Source organism: Loxodonta africana, chromosome 4 (assembly GCF_030014295.1).
Source record: "Loxodonta africana isolate mLoxAfr1 chromosome 4, mLoxAfr1.hap2, whole genome shotgun sequence".
Taxonomy (NCBI): domain Eukaryota; kingdom Metazoa; phylum Chordata; class Mammalia; order Proboscidea; family Elephantidae; genus Loxodonta; species Loxodonta africana.
In genome coordinates, this window is record NC_087345.1 from 175,120,516 (window position 1) to 175,141,004 (window position 20,489).

Sequence of the window (20,489 nt, forward strand, 5' to 3'; positions counted from 1 at the left end):
GCAGAAGGGGACAGGAACTGGATGAATGGACACAGGGAACCCGAGGCGGAAAGGGGGAGCATTGTGGGAATTGCAACCAATTTCACAAAATAATGTGTATAAATTTTTCAATGAGAAATTAACTTGAGATGTAAACTTTCACCTAGAACACACACACACACAAAGTACCTGAGGCAAAGTCTCACCATTCTTGTTTCTAAGGAACATTGTGGCTGTACTTCTTCCAAGAGAGTGGGAGGTTACAAAAAATAAATACAAGGATTGAAGCCTGGGCACTGTGTTAGAGTGTCTGAAAGAAAAGCAGTAACCAGCAAAGGTGATTGAAAAGGAACAACCTGTGAGGCAGGAAGAAACCCAAGTAAATGTAGTATTTTGGAAGCCAACTCAAGAACATCGTATCAGTTGGGGGGGGGGGGTGGGTGTTAACTGTGTCCACTGCTGCTCATAGGTGAAAGTTCTGTGGAAAATAAGTTTACTATAGTCTCAAGAGATGGATCCCTGGTCGCCCAGTGGTTAAGCACTTGGCCGCTAACCAAAAGGTTGGTGTCTGAACCCACCAGTGGCCCTCAGAAGAAAGACCTGGCAGTCTGTCCTCGTAAAGATTACCGCCTTGGAAACCCTAGGGGGCAGTTCTACCCTATCCTGTAGGGTCTCCATGAGTCAGAATCATCCCTACAGCACCCAACAAGAATAACACAGTCTCAAGAAAAGTACGGTCTGAAAAGCAAAGCGTGTGCTTGAAAAGCTATGCTACCTGGTGCTCAGGTGAAATTATGAAAAATTAATTCTCCAGTCAAGACATACTAATTCATAAAATCAAAGTGAATTACTTTTCATGAAAATTCTAGGCATATACGTATGATGATTTTATTTTGTTTTAGCTTTAGGTGCACTGAATTGGAACAATCAACATTTTTTGTTCACTACACTCATCTTTGGTCCGTGCATAACTGGCATTTACTTAGTTATTTTTAACAATGTATTAAATATCTCAAATTCACATGCAAACAAAAGCAAGATCCCTGATAATAGCCTACACCTAACCATAGGGTTTCTACCAGTCTCTCTCATACAACTTCCCTACATATATTATTCAATTTAATTTTTGTCTTGTTCCTAATTTGTTTTAAAGGACACGCAGTACCAAACTACTTCGGCTTATTGACTTAGATTTTTCATTCACTTTCTCTCTCTTGGATCTACTACCAGTAAATGAATATGACATGTATATCAGAAACTTCGGGAAAAAAAATACCAAGCAGGTTAGTGCAAGACTTATTAATTAAGTGATAAAATGCAACTAAAATGTAATAAAGTAAATTTGTTCCTAACTGTACCTTGTTCCAGAATATTAGAGTTTGGGAATGGTCTGTGAAGGATAAAGGTTTTAAAAAAAGGGCACCTTTTCATCATGTAGTACTCGTTTGCCCAAAGAGATGATGTAAATGAGAAATCTAAACAGATATTCCAAAAACATTTATAACCATCCATAAGTGATCTATATGTAATGGACTACAGATGGTGGGGCTACATTTCTAACCTTTGAATACAACTTTATGTTTTATTTAAAGTCAAACAGAGCATCAGGTTTTAGATTAGTTTCTTTGGATTCCTGGTGAGGATGTAGCAGTCGTACTCATCTGTATAAAATTCTTAAAATTCAAGGATCACAAAGCACTTTATACATAATTATTGCTTTTATTGTACTCCAGAGCTCTCCCTAATCTGGGTCTACCTTAATATCCAAATATATCATGTTTGTTTCTCCAACTCACTTCTCTGACTGTTCTCTCCCCTTCTCTGGCTGTTCTCTCTCCTTCTCTGACTGTTCTTTCCCCTTCTCTGGCTTTTCTCTCCTCTTGCTTATGCTTTCCTGCTCCCTCTACCTACTTACTATCTGTTCCTCAAAGTCCAAGGCCCATTCTCTTTGTGAATCCTTCATAATGACTTACATTGAATTCTGTCTTTTATTCCATAGTTGCTACAATGCATCCCTCATCATTTTGTACTTTCCTATTGGATTTCCAGTCATTGGTTAATTATGTGATAGTCCAACTGTCTGACGAGATTGTATTTTAGAAGACAGGAATCATGTTTTACTTTTTTTTTTTTTTTTTGTCTCTGATAGTGAGTAGCATCAATCTTAACATGATATGTTGGGTACATTCAAAAAATAATACTCCAAATCTTTCTTTACTTAAGAATGTACCTTTTTGAAATAAAAAACAAAAAAGTGATTTGGTTTTGCAAAGCAGTATGTTCTAAGAATAGGATATGGGTAGGAATTGCTTGATGTGACTTTTTGAAAGCAGTTTTGAAAATTAGGTCCTATATCTTTCAAATGGAGCCCTGGTGGCACAGTGGTTAAGAGCTTGGCTGCTAACCAAAAGGTTAGCAGTTTGAATCGACCAACCGTTCCTTGGAAACCCTATGGGGCAGTTCTACATTGTCCTATAGGGCCGCTATGAGTTGGGATTGACTCAATGGCAAAGGGTTATCTATCAAATGTTCAAGACACAAGAAGTCTTTGTATGATTGTTATTTATGCCATGATACTGATTTTGGGCACCAGCAAGAAGACTGTCATTATTAGCTTTTTAAAAATTTTAATTTTCAGTAAAGAGAAATTGCTCTGAATTTAAGACCAAATGTTAATGCCAGCATACCTTTGCATTTTTTAAAATTATGGTAAAAATATACTTAAGAAAACATTTGCTAATTCAACAATTTTTACATGTATGGTTCAGTGACGTTGATTACATTCTTCGTGTTGTGTAACCGTTAATCATTATTCATTTCCAAATTATTCCATCATCATTAACAGAAACTCAGTGCCCCCTAAACAATAACACTCCCTTCCCACCTTCCTCCCATCCTTTGTAACCACTAATAAGCTTTATTTTCTATATATTTGCTTAGTTCATCTAAGTCAGATCATACAGTATTTGTCCTTTTCTGTCTGACTTATTTCACTCAGCATAATGTTTTCAAGGTTTATTCATGTTGTGGTATGTATCATGACTCCATTTCTCTTTATGGCTGAGGAATATTCCATTGTATGTGTATACCACATTTTGTTTATCTATTCACATGTTGTTGACATTATGGTCATTCCCCCCTTTTGGCTATTGTGAATAGTGCTGCAGTGAACATTGTGTGTACAAGTTTCTGTTTACATCCCTGCTTTCAGTTCTTCTGGCTGTATACTCAGGATTGGGATTGGTTCGTCATATGGTAGTTCTATGTTCAATTTTTTGAGGAACCACCAAGTTGTTTTCCACAGTGGCTGTACCATTTTGCATTTCCACCAGCAATGGATGAGGGTTCCAATTTCTCCACTCCTGGTCAACAGCTGTTATTTTCTTTTAGATTTTATTGTAGCCGTTCTAGTGAAGGGTGGGGGTGGTATCTCATTGTGGTTTTGATATGCATCTCCCTAATGGCTAATGAAGGAGCCCTGGTGGCATAATGGTAAAGCGCTCAGCTGCTAACCAAAAGGTTGGCAGTTTGAACCCACCCACCCACCAGCTCAAGAGAAATACCTGACAATCTGTTTTCATGAGGATTATATCCAAGAAAACCCTATATGACAGTTCTGCTCTGTCATATGGGGTCACTATGAGTCAGAACCAGTAACACCACAGTTGCTAAGGGTATTGAACACCTTTTCATGTGTTTATTGGCCATTTGTATATCCTCCTTGGTGAAATATCTGTTCAAGTCTTCTGCCTATTTTTTGATTGGGTTGTTTGTCTTTTTATTGTTAAGTTATAGAAAGAAGGTCTTTATGTATTCTGGATATCAGATATACAGATCCCTGAAATTTTCTATTTGTGGGTTGTCTCTTCACTTTGCTAATAAAGTCCTATGAAGACAACATACCTTTGTTTTTAAGGCATATGTCCAATATAATGAAGATAACGTTGAAAGAAACATTCAGACAGAAGAAATAGAGACAAGGGAAGTGTGGACCCAACATCCAGGAGAAAGTACTATTGTATCTGGAGGTAAACATTGCTTTGCTTTGATTTTTTTTTTCCACTTATTACCTTTCTTATTCTTTTTCATTATGAATTTTTCTGGATGTGGTTGTCAGTACTTGACTATGCAAATGCTCAATATCCTTTTAATATTCTTTTCAAGAAACAAACCTAGTTTCTGCTACTCATAATGAATTTAGCTTTGTTTGAAGGATTGAAGGATTCTAATTTCCTAGAACTTCATGACTATGGTAAAAAAAAAAAAAAAAAAGGTATAATATGTGTGTGTGTGTATATTTTTTTGAAATATAAGCAAGACACACCGATAATGTGCTGATTGTGTCTTCTTCTCTTTCTCATTCTTTTTTATTTCTCTCTATATTTTTCATAAGTAATAACTGTTTCATTAGTAACTATTTCCTGTGACTATACCCGTAAAAATACCAGGTTTGTACTTTTTTTTTTAATTGTGCTATAAGTGAAAGTTTACACATCAAGTCAGTCTCTCATACAAAAATTTATATACACCTTGTTATGTACTCCTAGTTGCTCTCCCCCTAATGAGACAGCACACTCCTTCTCTCTACCATGTATTCCCCGTGTCCATTCAGCCAGCTTCTGTCCCCCTCTGCCTTCTCACCTCGCCTCCAGACAGGAGCTGCCCACATAGCCTCATATGTCTACTTGAGCCAAAAAGCTCACTCCTCACCAGTATCATTTTCTGTCTTATAGTCCAGTCCAATCCCTGTCTGAAGAGTTGGTTTTGGGAATGGTTCCAGTCTTGGGCTAGCAGAAGGTCTGGGGACCATGACCTCTGGGGTCCTTCTAATCTCAGTCAGACCATTAAGCCTGGTCTTTTTATGAGAATTTGAGTTCTGCATCCTACTGCTCTCCTGCTGCATCAGGGATTCTCTGTTGTGTTCCCTGTCAGGGCAGTCATTGGTTGTAGCAGGGCAGCATCTAGTTCTTCGGGTCTCAGGCTGATGTAGCCTCTGACTTATGTGGCCCTTTCTGTCTCCTGGGGTCATAATTACCTTGTGTCTTTTTTTTTTTCTTAAGTTATATTCGAATTCTTTTTTTTTTTTTTAATTTTTATTGCTCTTTAAGTGAGTCTTTACAAATCAGGTTGGACTGTCATGCAAAAATTTGTAAACACCTTGCTATATACTCCTAATTGCTCTCCCCTTGATGAGACAGCACACTCCTTCCCTCTGCTTTCTCTTTTCGTGTCCATTCAGCCAGCTTCTGACTCCCTCTACCGTCTCATCTCCCCTTCAGACAGGAGATGCCAACATAGTCTCAGGTGTCTACTTGTTCCAAGAAGCTCATTCTTCACCAGTATCATTTTCTATCCCATTGTCCAGTCCAATCCCTGTCTGAAGAGTTGGTTTTGGGAATGGTTCCTGTCTTGGGCTAACAGAAGGTAGGGGACCATGACTTCTGGGGTCCTTCTAGTGCCAGTCAGACCAATAAGTCTGGTCTTTTTACGAGAATTTGGAGTCTGCATCCCACTGCTCTCCTGCTACCTCAGGGGTTCTCTGTTGTGTTCCCTGTCAGGGCAGTCATCACTTGTAGCCAGGCATGATCTAGTTCTTCTGGTCTCAGGCTGATGTAGTCTCTGGTTTATGTGGCCCTTTTTGTCTCTTGGCCACATAATTACCTTGTGTGTTTTGTGTTCCTCATCCTCCTTTGCTCCTGGTGGTCTGAGACCAATTGACGCATCCTAGATGGCCTCTTGCTAGCATTTAAGACCCCAGATGGCACTCTCCATAGTGGGATGCAGGATGTTTTCTTAATAGATTTTATTACGCCAATTGACCTAGTTGTCCCCTGAAACCATGGTCCCCAAACCCCTGCTCCTGCTCCACTGGCCTTCGAAGCGTTCAGTTTATTCAGGAAAATTCTTTGCTTTTGGTTTAGTCCAGTTGTGTTGAACTCACCTGTACTGGGTATTGTCTTTACCTTCACCTAAAGTAGTTCTTATCTACTATCTAATTAGCGTATACCCCTCTTCCTCCTTCCCTCCCACCTCTTTTAATGATCAAAGAATATTTTCTTCTCTGTTTAAAATATTTCTCGAGGTGTTATAATAGTGGTCTTATACAATATTTATTCTTTTGCGACTGACTAATTTCACTGGTTTTGGGTAATAGCTTCCAGATTCATCCATGTTATGAGATGTTCCACAGCATCATCGTTGTTCTTAATCATTGTGTAGTATTCCATTATGTGAATATACGATAATTTATCCTTTCATCTGTTGATGGGTGCCTTGGTTGCTTCCATCTTTTTGCTGTTGTAAACGGTGCTGCAGTGAATGTGCATGTGCATATATCTGTTCGTGTGAAGGCTCTTATTTCTCTAGGATATATTCCAAGGAGTGGGATTGCTGGATCCTATGGTAGTTCTATTTCCAGCTTTTTAAGGAAGTGAGAAATCAATTTCCACAGTGGTTCTACCATTTTGCATTCCCACCAGCAGTGTATAAGTGTTCCAGTCCCTCCACAACTCTCCAACATTTATTATTTTGTGTTTTTTGGATTTATGCCAGCCTTGTTGGAGTGAGATGGAATCTCACTGTAGTTTTGATTTGCTTTTCTCTAATGGCAAATGATTTTCAGCATTTCCTCATGTATCTCTTAGCTACCTGAATGCCTTCTTTAATGAAGTGTCTGTTCATATCTTCAGCCCATTTTTTAATTGGGTTATTTCTCTTTTTGTAGTTGAGTTTTTGTAGTATCATTTAGATTTTAGAGATCAGGTGCTGATCGGAAATGTCATAGCTAATAACTTTTTCCCAGTCTGTTGTTGTTGTTAGGTGCCGTCAAGTCGGTTCCGAATCAGAGCGACCTGATGCACAACAGCATGAAACACCGTCCAGTCCTGTGCCATCCTTACGATCGTTGTTATGCTTGAGCTCATTGTTGCAGCCACTGTGTCAGTCCACCTCGTTGGGGGTTGTCCTCTTTTCCGCTGACCCTGTACTCTGCCAAGCATGATGTCTTTTTCCAGGGACTGATCCCTCCTGACAACATGTCCAAAGTATGTAAGACGCAGTCTTGCCATCCTTGCTTTTAAGGAGCATTCTGCTTGCACTTCTTCTAAGACAGACTTGTTCATTCTTTGGCAGTCCATGGTATAGTCAATATTCTTCACCAACACCACGATTCAAAGATGTCAATTCTTCTTCGGTCTTCCTTATTCATTGTCCAGCTTTCACATGCATATGATGCAATTGAAAATACCATGGCTCGGGCCAGGCGCACCTTAGTCTTCAAGGTGACATCTTTGCTCTTCAACACCTTAAAGAGGTCCTTTGCAGCAGATTTACCCAATGCAACGCGTTTTTTGATTTCTTGACTGCTGCTTCCATAGGTGTTGATTGTGGATCCAAGTAAAATGAAATCCTTGAGAACTTCAATATTTTCTCCGTTTATCATGGTGTTGCTCATTGGTCCAGTTGTGAGGATTTTTGTTCTCTTTATGTTGAGGTGCAGTCCGTACTGAAGGCTGTGGTCTTTGATCTTCATTAGTAAGTGCTTCAAGTGCTCTTCACTTTCAGCAGGCCAGTTTGTGTCATCTGCATAATCAGTCTGTAGGTAATCTTTTTAGTCTTTTGGTGAAGTGTTTCGATGAGCATAGGTGTTTGATTTTTAGGAGCTTCCAGTTATCTAGTGTTTCTTCTACATTCTTTGTAATATTTTGTATACTGTTTATGCCATGTATTAGGGCTCCTAACGTTGTCCCTATTTTTTCTTCTATGATCTTTATCATTTTAGATTTTTTTATATTCAGGTCTTTGACCCATATTGAGTTAGTTGTGAATGATATGAGGTATGGGCCTTGTTTCATTTTTTGGCAGTTGGATATCCAGTTATGCCAGCACCATTAGTTAAAAAGACTGTCTTTTTCCCATTTAACTGTTTTGCGGCCTTTGTCAAATATCAACTGCTCATATGTGGATGGGTTTATGTCTGGATTCTGAATTCTGTTCCCTTGGTCTATGTGTCTGTTGTTGTACCAGTACTATGCTGTTTTTACTACTGTGGCGGTATAACAGGTTCTAAAATCATGTAGAGTGAGGCCTCCCACTTTTTTCTTCTTGTTCAGTAGTGCTTTACTTATCCGGGGCCTTTTTCCCTAGAAGTTGGTGATTTATTTCTCCAACTCATGAGAAAATGTCATTGGAATTTAGGTCAGAATTCCGTCGAATCTATAGATCGCTTTTGATAGTATAGACATTTTTACAATGTTAAGTCTTCCTATCCATGAGCAGGGTATGTTTTCCACTTATGTATATTTCTTTTGGTTTCTTACAGAAGTGTTTTGTAATTTTCTTTGTATAAGTCTTTTACATCTCTGGTAAGATTTATTCCTAAGTATTTTATCTTCTTGGGGGCTACTGTGAATGGTATTAATTTGGTGATTTCCTCTTCGATGTTCTTTTTGTTGGTGTAGTGGAATCCAACGGATTCTTGTGTGTTTATCTTCTGATATTCTGCTGAACTCTTATTAGTTTCAGTAGTTCCCTTAAGGATTCCTTAGGGTTTTCTGTATGTAAAATCATGTCATCTGCAAATACAGATAATTCTACTTCTTCCTTACCAATCTGGATGCCCTTTATTTCTTTCTCTAGCCTAATCGCTCTGGCTAGGACCTCCAGCAGAATGTTGAATAAGAGTGGTGATAAAGGGCATCCTTATGTGGTTTATGATCTCAAGGGCAATGCTTTCAGACTCTCTCCATTTAGGATGATGTTGGCTATTTGGTTTGTATAAATGCCCTTTATTATGCTGAGGAATTTTCCTTCTATTCCTATTCTGCTAAAAGTGTTTTTTATCATGAGTGGGTGCTGAACATTGTTTAATGCCTTTTCTGCATCAATTGATAAAATCATATGATTCTTGTCTTTTATTTATATGATGGGTTACATTATTAATTGTTTTTCTAATATCGAACCATCTTCTATACCTGGTATAAATCCCACTTGGTCATGGTGACTTATTTTTTTGATATGTTGTTGAATTCTATTCACTAGAATTTTGTTGAAGATTTTTGCATCTAAGTTCATGAAGGATATAAGTGTGTAATTTCCTTTTTGTGTGGTGTCTTTACCTGGTTTTGGTATCAGGGATATGGTTTCTTCATAGAAATGAGTTTCGGTATTCCGTCCTTTTCTATGCTCTGAAATACCTTAAGTAGTTGTGATGTTAACTCTTCTCTGAAAGTCTGGTACAACTCTGTAGTGAAGCCATCCCGACCACGGCTTTTGTTTATTGGGAGTTTTTTTTATTACCTTTCCAATCTCTTCTTTTATTATGGGTCTATTTAGTTGTTCTACCTCTGTTTGTGTTAGTTTCGGTAGGTAGTGTGTTTCTAGGAATTCATCCGTTTGTTCCAGGTTTTCAAATTTGTTACAGTACAATTTATTGTAGTAATTTGATATGTTTCTTTTAATTTCAGTTGGGTCTGTTTTAATGTCCCCCATTTCATTTCTTATTGGGGTCATTGGGTCTCGTTTTTCTTTTGTCAGTTTTGCCAATGGTTTATCGATTTTATTAACTTTTTCAAAGAACCAGCTTTTGGTCTTGTTAATTCTTTCAATTGTTTTTCTGTTGTCTATTGCATTTAATTCTGCTCTAATTTTTTTTTTTTATGTTCCAATTTTTTTGATTATTGTGTATTAGGTGAAAGTTTACACAGCAGATTACATTCCCATTCAACAATTCATATGCAAATTGTTCCGCGACATTGGTTACAATCCTCACAATGTGTCATCACTGTCCCCATTTCTACCCAGCCTGCTCCATTTCTATCCATCCAGTTTCCCTGCCCCTCACTGCCTTCTCATTTTTGCTTTTGGGCAAATGTTGACTGTTTGCTCTTGTATAGTTGATTGTTTAAAGGACACATCCCTCACAGGTGTTATTGTTTATTTTTTAAATAATTTTTATTGTGCTTTAAGTGAAAGTTTACAAATCAAGTCAGTCTTTCATATATAAACTTATATACACCTTAGTACATACTCCCATTTACTCTCCCCCTACTGAATCAGCCCGCTCCCTCCTTCCAGTCTCTGTTTTCTTGACTGTTTTGCCAGTTTCTAATCCTCTCTACCCTCCCATCTCCCCTCCAGACAGGAGATGCCAACACAGTCTCAAGTGTCCACCTGATACAAGTAGCTCACTCCTCATCAGCATCTCTCTCCAACCCCTTGTCCAGTCCCTTCCATGTCTGATGAGTTGTCTTCGGGAATGGTTCCTGTCCTGGGCCAACAGAAGGTTTGGGGACCATGACCTCCGGGATTCTTCTAGTCTCAGTCAGACCATTACGTCTGGTCTTTTTATGAGAATTTGGGGTTTGCATCCCACTGTTCTCCTGCTGCCTCAGGGGATCTCTGTTGTGCTCCCTGTCAGTGCAGTCATCGGTTGTGCCCGGGCACCATCCAGTTCTTCTGGTCTCAGGATGATGCAGTCTCTGGTTCATGTGGCCGTTTCTGTCTCTTGGTCTCATAATTACCTTGTGACCTTGGTGTTCTTCATTCTCCTTTGATCCAGGTGGGTTGAGACTCATTGATGCACCTTAGATGGCCGTTTGTTAGCGTTTAACACCCCAGATGCCACTCTCCAAGGTGGGATGCAGACTGTTTTCTTAATGGAATTTATTTTGCCAACTGACTTAGATGTCCCCTGAAGCCATAGTCCCCAAACCCCCGCCCTTGCTCTGCTGACCTTCAAAGCATTCAGTTTATTTAGGAAACTTCTTTGCTTTTGGTCCAGTCCATTTGAGCTGACCTTCTGTGTATTGAGTGTCGTCCTTCCCTTCACCTAAAGTAGTTCTTATCTACTGTCTAATCAGTAAATAACCCTCTCCCACCCTCCCTCCCTCCCCCCCTCGTAACCACAAAAGAATGTGTTCTCAGTTTAAACTGTTTCTCAAGATCTTATAATAGTGGTCTTATACAATATTTGTCCTTTTGCACCTGACGAATTTCACTCAGCATAGTGCCTTCCAGGTTCCTCCATGTTATGAAATGTTTCACAGATTCATCACTGTTCTTTATCGATGGTTAGTATTCCATTGTGTGAATATACCATAATTTATTTATGCATTCGCCCCTTGATGAACACCTTGGTTGCTTCCAGCTTTTTGCTGTTGTAAACGGTACAGCAATAAGCATGGGTGTGTATGTATCTGTTCCTATAAAGGCTCTTATTTCTCTAGGATATATTCCGAGGAGTGGGATTTCTGGGTCGTATGGTAGTTCTATTTCCAGCTTTTAAGGCAATGCCAGATCAATATCCAAACTGGTTGTACCATTTTACATTCCCACCAGCAGTGTATAAGAGTTCCAATCTCTGCACAGCCTCTCCAACATTTATTATTTTGTGTTTTTTGGATTAATGCCAGCCTTTTTTGTTGGAGTGAGATGAAGTCTCATTGTAGTTTTAATTTGCTTTTCTCTAATGGCTAGTGATTGAGAGCATTTCCTCATGTATCTGTTAGCCGCCTGAATATCTTCTTTAGTGAAGTGCATGTACATATTCTTGGCCCAATTTTTAATTGGGTTGTTTGTCTTTTTGTGGTTGAGTTTTAACAGAATCATATAGATTTTAGAGATCAGGCGCTGGTCGGAGATGTCATAGCTGAAAATTTTTTCCCAGTCTGTAGATTGTCTTTTTACTCTTTTGGTGAAGTCTTTAGATGAGCATAACTGTTTGATTTTTAGGAGCTCCCAGTTCTCTGGTTTCTCTTTGTCATCTTTAGTAATGTTTTGTATTCCATTTATGCCTTGTATTAGGGCTCCTAACGTTGTCCCTATTTTTTCTTCCGTGATCTTTATCATTTTAATCTTTATGTTTAGGTCTTTGATCCATTTGTAGTTACTTTTTGTGCATGGCTTGAAGTATGGGTCTTGTTTCATTTTTTTGCAGATGGATATGGAGTTATGCCAGCACCATTTGTTAAAAAGACTATCTTTTCCCCAATTAACTGACACTGGGCCTTTGTCAAATATCAGCTGCTCATATGTGGATGGGTTTATTTCTGGGTTCTCAATTCTGTTCCATTGGCCTATGTGCCTGTTGGTGTACCAGTACCAGGCTGTTTTGACTACTGTGGGTATATAATATGTTCTAAACTCAGGTAGAGTGAGGCCTCCCACTTTTTCTTCTTTTTCAGTAATGCTTTACTTATCAGGGGCTTCTTTCCCTTCCATATGAGGTTTGTGATTTCTTTCTCCCTCACATTAAAAAATGTCGTTGGAATTTGGATCGGAAGTGCATTGTATATATAGATGGCTTTTGGTAGAATAGGCATTTTTACTATGTTAAGTCTTTCTATCCATGAGCAAGGTGTATTTTTTCCACTTATGTAGGTCCCTTTTAGTTTCTTTCAGTAGTACTTTGTAGTTTTCTTTGTATAGGTCTTTTACATCTTTGGTAAGATTTATTCCTGAGTATTTTATCTTCTTGGGGGATACTGTGAATGATTTTGATTTGGTGATTTTGTCTTCGATGTTCTTTTTGTTCATGGAGAGAAATCCAACTGATTTTTTTATGTGTATCTTGTAACCTGAAACTCTGCCCAACTCTTCTATTAGTTTCAGTTGTTTTCTTGAGGATTCTTTAGGGTTTTCTGTGTATGAGATCATGTCATCTGCAAATAGATATAATTTTACTTCTTCCTTGCCTACCTGGATGCCCTTTATTTCTTTGTCTAGCCTAATTGCTCTGGCTAGGACCTCCAGCCCAATGATGAATAAGAGCAGTGATAAAGGACATCCTTGTCTGGTTCCCATTCTCAAGGGAAATGCTTTCAGGCTCTCCCCATTTAGGATGATGTTGGCTGTTGGCTTTGTATAGATGCCCTTTATTATGTTGAGGAATTTTCCTTCAGTTCCTATTTTGCTGAGATTTTTTATTGTGAATGGGTGTTGGACTTTGTCAAATGCCTTTTCTACATCAATTGATAAGATCATGTGGTTTTTGTCTTTTGTTTTATTTATATGGTGGACTACATTAATTGTTTTTCTAATATTGAACCAACCTTGCATACCTGGTATAAATCCCACTTGGTCGTGGCGGATTATTTTTTGATATGTTGTTGAATTCTATTGGCTAGAATTTTGTTGAGGATTTTTGCATCTATGTTCATGAGGGATATAGACCTGTAATTTTCTTTGTTTGTGGTGTGTTTACCTGGTTTTAGTATCAGGGATATGCTGGCTTCATACAGTGAGTTGGGTAATACTCCATCTTTTCCTGTGCTTTGAAATACCTTTAGTAGTAGCGGTGTTAACTCTTCTCTGAACGTTTGGTAGAACTCTGCAGTAAAGCCATCTGGGCCGTGTATTTTTTTTGTTGGGAGTTTTTTGATTACCTATTCAATCTCTTTTTTTTGTAATGGGCCTATTTAGTTGTTCTACTTCTGGTTGTGTTAGTTTAGGTAGGTAGTGTGTTTCTAGGAATTCATGCATTTCTTCTGGGTTTTCAAATATGTTAGAGTAAAAATTTTCGTTGTGATCTGATATTATTCTTTTAATTTCTGTTGGGTCTGTTGTGATATGGCCCATCTCGTTTCTTATTCAGGTTATTTATTTCCTTTCCTGTAATTCTTTAGTCAGTCTGGCCAATGGTTTATCAATTTTGTTAATTTTTTCAAAGAACCAGCTTTTGGTTCTTTGATTTAATTCTTTTGTTTTTCTGTTCTCTTAATTCATTTAATTCTGCTCTAATTTTTATTATTTGTTTTCTTGTGGTGCCTGATGGATTCTTTTGTTGCTTGCTTTCTGTTTGTTCAAGTTGTAGGGACAGTTCTCCGATTTTGGCTCTTTCTTCTTTATGTATGTGTGCATTTATTGATGTAAATTGATCTCTGAGCACTGCTTTTGCTGTGACCTAGAGGTTTTGATAGGAAGTATTTTCAGTCTCCTTGCATTCTATGAATTTCTTTATACCCTCCTTAATGTCTTGTATAAGCCATTCTTTTTTGAGCAGGGTATTGTTCAGTTTCCAGGTATTCGATTTCTTTTCCCTGATTTTCTGTTATTGATTTCTACTTTTATGGCCTTATGTTCTGAGAAGATGCTTTGTAATATTTCGATGTTTTGGATTCTGCAGAGGATTGTTTTATAACCTAATATGTGATCGATTCTAGAGACTGTTCTGTGTGCACTAGAAAAAAAAGTATACTTTGCTGCAGTTGGGTGGAGTGTTCTGTATAAGTCAATGAGGTCAAGTTGGTTGATTGTAGGAATTAGATCTTCCGTGTCTCTATTGAGTTTCTTACTGGAAGTCCTATCCTTCTCCAAAAGTGGTGTGTTTAAGTCTCCTACTGTTATTGCAGAGCTGTCTATCTCACTTTTCAGGTCTGTTAAAATTTGATTTATGTATTTTGCAGCCCTGTCTTTGGGTGCATAAATATTTAATATGGTTATATCTTCCTGATAAGTTGTCCCTTTAGTCATTATTTAGTGTTCTTCTTTATACTTTGTGGTGAATTTAACCTTAAAGTCTATTTTTTCAGAAATTAATATTGCCACTTCTGCTCTTTTTTGATTGTTGTTTGCTTGATATATTTTTTTCCGTCCTTTGAGTTTAAGTTTGTTTGTGTCTCTAAGTCTAATGTGGTTCTCTTTTAGGCAGCATATAGACGGATCATGTTTCTTTATCCAGTCCGAGACTGTGTGTCTCTTTATTGGTGCATTTAGCCCATTTACATTCAGTGTAATTACGGATAAGTATGAGTTTAGTGCTGTCATTTTGATGCCTTTTTGTGTGCGTTGTTGACAGTTTCATTTTTTCACTTTTTTGTGCTGAGAAGTTTTTCTTTGTAAATTGTGTGTTCCTCATTTTCTTAGTAGTTGAATTTATTTTTTCTGAGTCGTTATTTTTTCTTGTTTTTTATTTTGAAGTATGGAATTGTTAGACCTCTTTGTGGTTATCTTATTTTTTACCCCTATTTTTCTAAGTAAAACTCTAACTCGTATCGTCCTATATCACCTTGTTTTCCTCTCCATATGGAAGATCTGTGTCTCCTGTATTTAGTCCCTCTTTTTGATTATTGTAATGTTTTATATAATGACTTCAATGATTCCCTGTTTTGAGCTTTTTTTTTTCTTTTTTAAATTAATCTTATTTTGTTTTTCTGATTTCTCTATTTGATTTGATATCCGGATGTTTTGTTCTGTGATCTTGTGTTGTGTTGGTATCTGATATTATTGATTTTCTGACCAAAGAATTTCATTTAGCAATTTTTGTAGCTTTGGTTTGGTTTTTGCAAATTGTCTGTGCTTGTGTTTATCTGTAAATGTTTTAATTTCACCTTCATATTTGAGAGAGAGTTTTGCTGGATATGTGATTCTTGGCTTGCAGTTTTTCTCCTTCAGTGCTCTGTATATGTCATCCCATTTCCTTCTTGCCTGCATAGTTTCTTTTGAATAGTCTGAACTTACTCTTATTGATACTTCTTTGTAGGTGACTTTTCTTTTATCCCTGGCTGCTTTTAAATTTTTCTCTTTATCTTTGGTTTTGGGAAGTTTAATGATACTATGCCTTGGTGATTTTCTTTTTGGATCAATCTCGTATGGGGTTCAATGAGTGTCTTGGATAGCTATCCTTTCATCTTTCACCATGCCAGGGAAGTTTTCTGCCAACAGTTCTTCAAATATTCTCTCTGTAATTTCTGTTACCCTCCCTGTTCTGGAACTCTAATCACATGCAAGTTATTCTTCTTGATAGAGTCCCACATGATTTTTACGGTTTCTTCATTTTTTTTAATTCTTTTATCTGATTTTTCTTCAGCTATATTGGTGTCAATTTCCTTATCCTCCAACTCCCCCACTCTGCATTCCAGTTCCTCGATTCTGCTCCTTGGACTCCCTATTGAGTTTTCTAATTCTGTAATTTTAATTTTAATCTTTTGGATTTCTGAATGCTGTCTCTCTATAGATTCTTAGAGCTTATTGAATTTTCCGATATGTTCTTAAATAATCTTTTTGATTGCTTCAACTGCTTTATCAGTGTGTTCCTTGGCTTTTTCTGTAGATTGCCTTATTTCATTTCTGAGTTCGTCCCTGATGTCTTGAAGCATTCTGTATATCAGTTTTTTGTATTCTGTATCTGGCAATTCCAGGATTGTATCTTCATTTGGGAAAGATTTTGATTCTTTAATTTGGGGATTTGTAGAAGTAATCATGGTCTGCTTCTTTATGTGATTTGATATTGACTGCTTTGTCCAAGCCATCTGTAAGATATTGCAATGATTTATTTTATATTTGCTCACTGAATCTTATCTTCTTGTTGTGTTTTGTTTCATTATACCCAGATGGGCTACTAGATTGGGCTGTCTTGATTATTGTAGCCTTTGAATCACTTATGTCTTATTACCAGGTGATTTGAGTTGTTACCAGATATATATGCCTAAGAGTCCATTCACTATTCTTGAACAGAATCAGCCTAAGTGTTCTGATTTTGGGTCACCAAATGTGTGGTGTAGACTGTCACCTATTAACTTAAAGGAGTAGTGGCGATAGTTGTGTTCACCAGATTCTAGTAGCAGCAGGAGGTCACTCTCTAAGGAGGGCAGGATGCTGACAGCCCCCCACGTGCCAGTGAGGTAGGTGTGTCTGAATTCCTAGAGCTCTTTGGTGGGTGGGCTCTGCAGCTGTACCTTAGGCACCCAATGCTTGTACCTCTAAAGATTGGTAGGCGACACTATCCTCAGACCACTTTAGCAGGTGGCTAGGTGGTTTGGGTGGAGCTTCAACCCTCAGTCCCTGCTGTGGATCAGTAAGGGCTCTGTTTAATAGGTAGAGAGGTATCAGACCTGGAAAACTTGTCTTTCTACGGCTCCCCTAAAACAGTTACAATCAGATCTCTATCAAAATTGCCTTTGCAATATAATAGCCACCTTATTCCCTGTAGGGATGAAAGTCAAAGAATGTGGATCTCATATGCTTGGATGGAGCTGGTTCTGTATTTTTATTCCAGTTTAGGGAAGTCAGGGAAGGATTCCCGCCCCCCCTCCCCCCACCCGGTTGTTAGTTGCTGGTTCTCTGAGGCCAGGAGAATGGGTTAGGAAAAAAAAAAGAAACCCCGGCAGATCATTTCACTCCCTGGTGCAGGAAATTCCAATGTTAATGAAGCCACCTGGGGCAGGGAGGGGAGGGATCAGATAGATAGGAGAGAGTAGCATCCAGCAATAGAGACAAAGTTACTTATCTTGCTTGGTGATGACTGTTTTATCTGAGATTCCAGAGGGTTGTGTAGTGTGTGTGCACTGGCTGGGTCAAGATTTCCCCCGAGGGTCGGGCCTGCGTCCTGTACTTGCACCGTCTCAGGAAGCCGTCATCAGCTCCTCCGCTCCTAGTCCAAAGCCCAGCACCAAGGTTTTCTGGCTGGGATGCTGCACTCTAGGCTCCAAAACCAGTCGCTGCTTCCCGGTGATTTCTCCTCCTGTCAGCCGCATTGTTGTGCATCCTGCATGCACTGTCTGGGTTTCCCCTGAGGTTACTTCAGGGGACTAGGGCTGCGTCCTGTGCTTGTGCCATCTCAGGATGCCATGCTCAGCTCCTCTGAGCTTAGTCCAAAGCCCAGTGCCAAGGTTTTCTGACTGGGAAGCTGGCTCCAGGCTCCGAAAACAGTCGCTGCTTCCCAGTGGTTGCTCATTCTCTTCTCAGTTGTGTCAGTGTACAGCCTGCTTGCTCTGGCTGAGTCTCTACCAAGGTTACTCCAGGGGGTTACGGGTTAGGGCTGTGTCCCGTATCAGTAAGCTGCAATCAGCCCTACCGCTCTGGCACTGGGGAACCACGAAGGCTCAAGGCTGTGGCACGGGACGCCGGTTCCAGAACCGGTCGCTGCTTCAGGCATGGCTTTTTGCTCCCCTGTCACTCAGGTCAACTCTTTAGTTCTGTGTTTGATGGTCAGGGTTCGTAGATTGTCATGTATGTGATCGATTCACTTGTTCTTCCGAGTCTTTGCTGTAAGAGGGATCCGCGGTAGCTTCTACCTAGTCTGCCATTTTGGCTCCGCCTTTAATTCTGCTCTAAGTTTTATTATTTGCTTTCTTCTGGTGCCTGATAGTTTCTGTTGTTGCTCTCTTTCTATTTGTTCAAGTTGTAGGGATAATTCTTTGATTTTGGCCCTTTCTTCTTTTTGTATGTTTGGATTTATTGATATAAATTGACCTGTGAGCACTGCTTTTGCTGTGTCCCAAAGGTTCTGATAGGACATCTTTTCATTCTCATTGGATTCTGTGAATTTCTTTATTCCACCCTCATTGTCTTCTATAATCCAGTCTTTTCTGAGGAGGGTATTGTTCAGTTTCCAAGTGTTTGATTTCTTTTCTCTGCTTTTTCCGTTGTATATTTCTACTTTTATGGCCTTAAGATCAGAGAAGATGCTTTGTAATATTTCAATGTTCTGGATTCTGCTAAAGCTTGCTTTATGGCCTAATATGTGGTCTATCTTAGAGAATGTTCCATGTGCACTAGAAAAGAAAGTATACTTGACTGCTGTTGGGTGGAGTGTTCTGTATATGTCTATAAGGTTGATTTGCTTGATTGTGGCATTTAGATATTCCGTGTCTTTATTGAGCTTCTTTCTGGATGTCCTGTCCTTTTCCGCAAGTGGTGTGTTGAAGTCTCCTACTGTAATTGTGGAGCTGTCTATCTTAACTTTTCAATGCTGTTAGAGTTTGTTTTATGTATCTTGCAGCTCTGTCTTTGGTTGCATAAACACTTAATATGGTTCTATTTTTCTGGTATATTGCCCCTTCAATGATTATATAGTGTCCTTCATTATCCTTTGTGGTGGATTTAAGCTTAAAGTCTATTTTGTCAGAAATTAACATTGCCACTCCTGCTCTTTTTTGATTTTTGTTTGCTTGATGTATTTTTTTCCATCCTTTGAGTTTTAGTTTGTTTGTGCCTGTAAGTCTAAGACGTGTCTCTTTTAGGCAGCATATAGACGGATTGTGTTTTTAATCCATTCTGCCACTCTCTGTCTCTTTATTGGTGTGTTTAGTCCGTTTACATTCAGTGTAATTATGGATAGGAATGAATTTAGTGCTGTCATTTTGATGTCTTTTTTTATGTGCTGTTTACAGTTTCTTTTTCCCACTTAATTTTTTGTGCTGAGTATTTTATCTTTATATATTGTCTTTTCTTCATATTAATTGTGGATTTTGTTTCGCTGTGTCTATTTTTTTCTTGTATTTTATTTTGATGTGTAGGATAGTTTGTCTACTTTGTAGTTACCTTAATATTAACCCCTGTTTTTCTAAGTTTAAACCTAACATTTATTTGTTTGTATCACCTTGTCTTCCTCTCCATATGAAAGATCTATGACTACATTTGTTTGTCCCTTTTTATTGTTTTAATGATGTCTTCTTTTACATAATAACATCGCTGTTTCCCTGTTTTAAGCATTTTATCTTGATTTATTTTTGTGAATTCCCTGTCTGGGCTGACATCTGGTTGCTCTGTCCAGTGTTCTAGTCTTGGGTTGATCCCTGATATTATTGATTTTCTAACCAAGGAACTCCCTTTAGTATTTTTTGTAGTTTTGGTTTGGTTTTTACGAATTCCCTAAACTTCTGTTTATCGGGAAATGTCCTAATTTCACCTTCATATTTGAGAGACAGTTTTGCGGGACAGATGATTCTTGCTGGGAATTTTTTCCCTTCAGTATTTTATTTAAGTCACCCCATTGCCTTTTTGCCTGCATGGTTTCTGCCAAGTCATCTGAGCTTATTCTTATTTACTCTCCTGTGTAGGTGACTTTTCATTTATCCCTAGCTGCTCTTAAAATTCTCTCTTTATCTTTGGTTTTGGCAAGTTTGAATTTAATATGTCTTCGTCACTTTCTTTTAAAATCTACCTTATGTGGAGTTCGCTGAGCGTCTTGGATAGATATCTTCTCATCTTTCACGATAGCAGTGGAGTTTTCTGCCAACAAATCTTCAACAATTCTCTCTGTATTTTCTGTTATCCCCCCCGTTCTGGCACTGCAGTGACTTGTAGGTTATTTCTCTTGACAGAGCCCCACATGATTCTTAAGGTTTCTTCATTTTTTAAAAATTCTTTTATCTGATTTTTCTTTGAATATATTGGTGCTGAGTGCTTTATCTGTAGTTTCATGAATTCTGCCTTCCACTTGCTCAATTCTGCTCCTAAGACTTTCTATTGAGTTATCTAATTCTATAATTTTATTGTTAATATTCTGAATTTCTGATTGCTGTCTCTCTGTGGGTTCTTGCAACTTATTAAATTTTTCATTATGTTGTTGAATAACCTTGTTAATTTCTGCAACTACTTTATCTGTGTGTTCCTTTACTTTTTCTGCGTATCACCTGATCTCCTTCCTAATTTTGTTCCTGATGTCTTAAAGATTTCTGTATATTAATCTTTTGAATTCTGCATCCAGTAATTCCAGGAAGACACCTTCATCCAGAAGATTTGTTGATTCTTTGTTTTGAGAGCTTGTTGAGGTGATCATGGTCTGTTTC

The 20,489-nt window shown here is 38.3% G+C and overlaps 1 protein-coding gene across 2 annotated transcripts in view; it reads left to right on the plus strand.

Annotated features, from left to right (window-relative positions):
- DYNC2I1 (dynein 2 intermediate chain 1) overlaps nt 1-20,489 on the plus strand; it is a 189,366-nt gene that overhangs the window by 67,618 nt on the left and 101,259 nt on the right. For both annotated transcript variants that reach the window (XM_003410524.4, XM_064285057.1), the window contains exons 12-13: nt 1,133-1,262; nt 3,896-4,007. In XM_003410524.4, the coding sequence (XP_003410572.2) occupies nt 1,133-1,262; nt 3,896-4,007 (242 nt within the window). The remainder of the gene's footprint in view (nt 1-1,132; nt 1,263-3,895; nt 4,008-20,489) is intronic.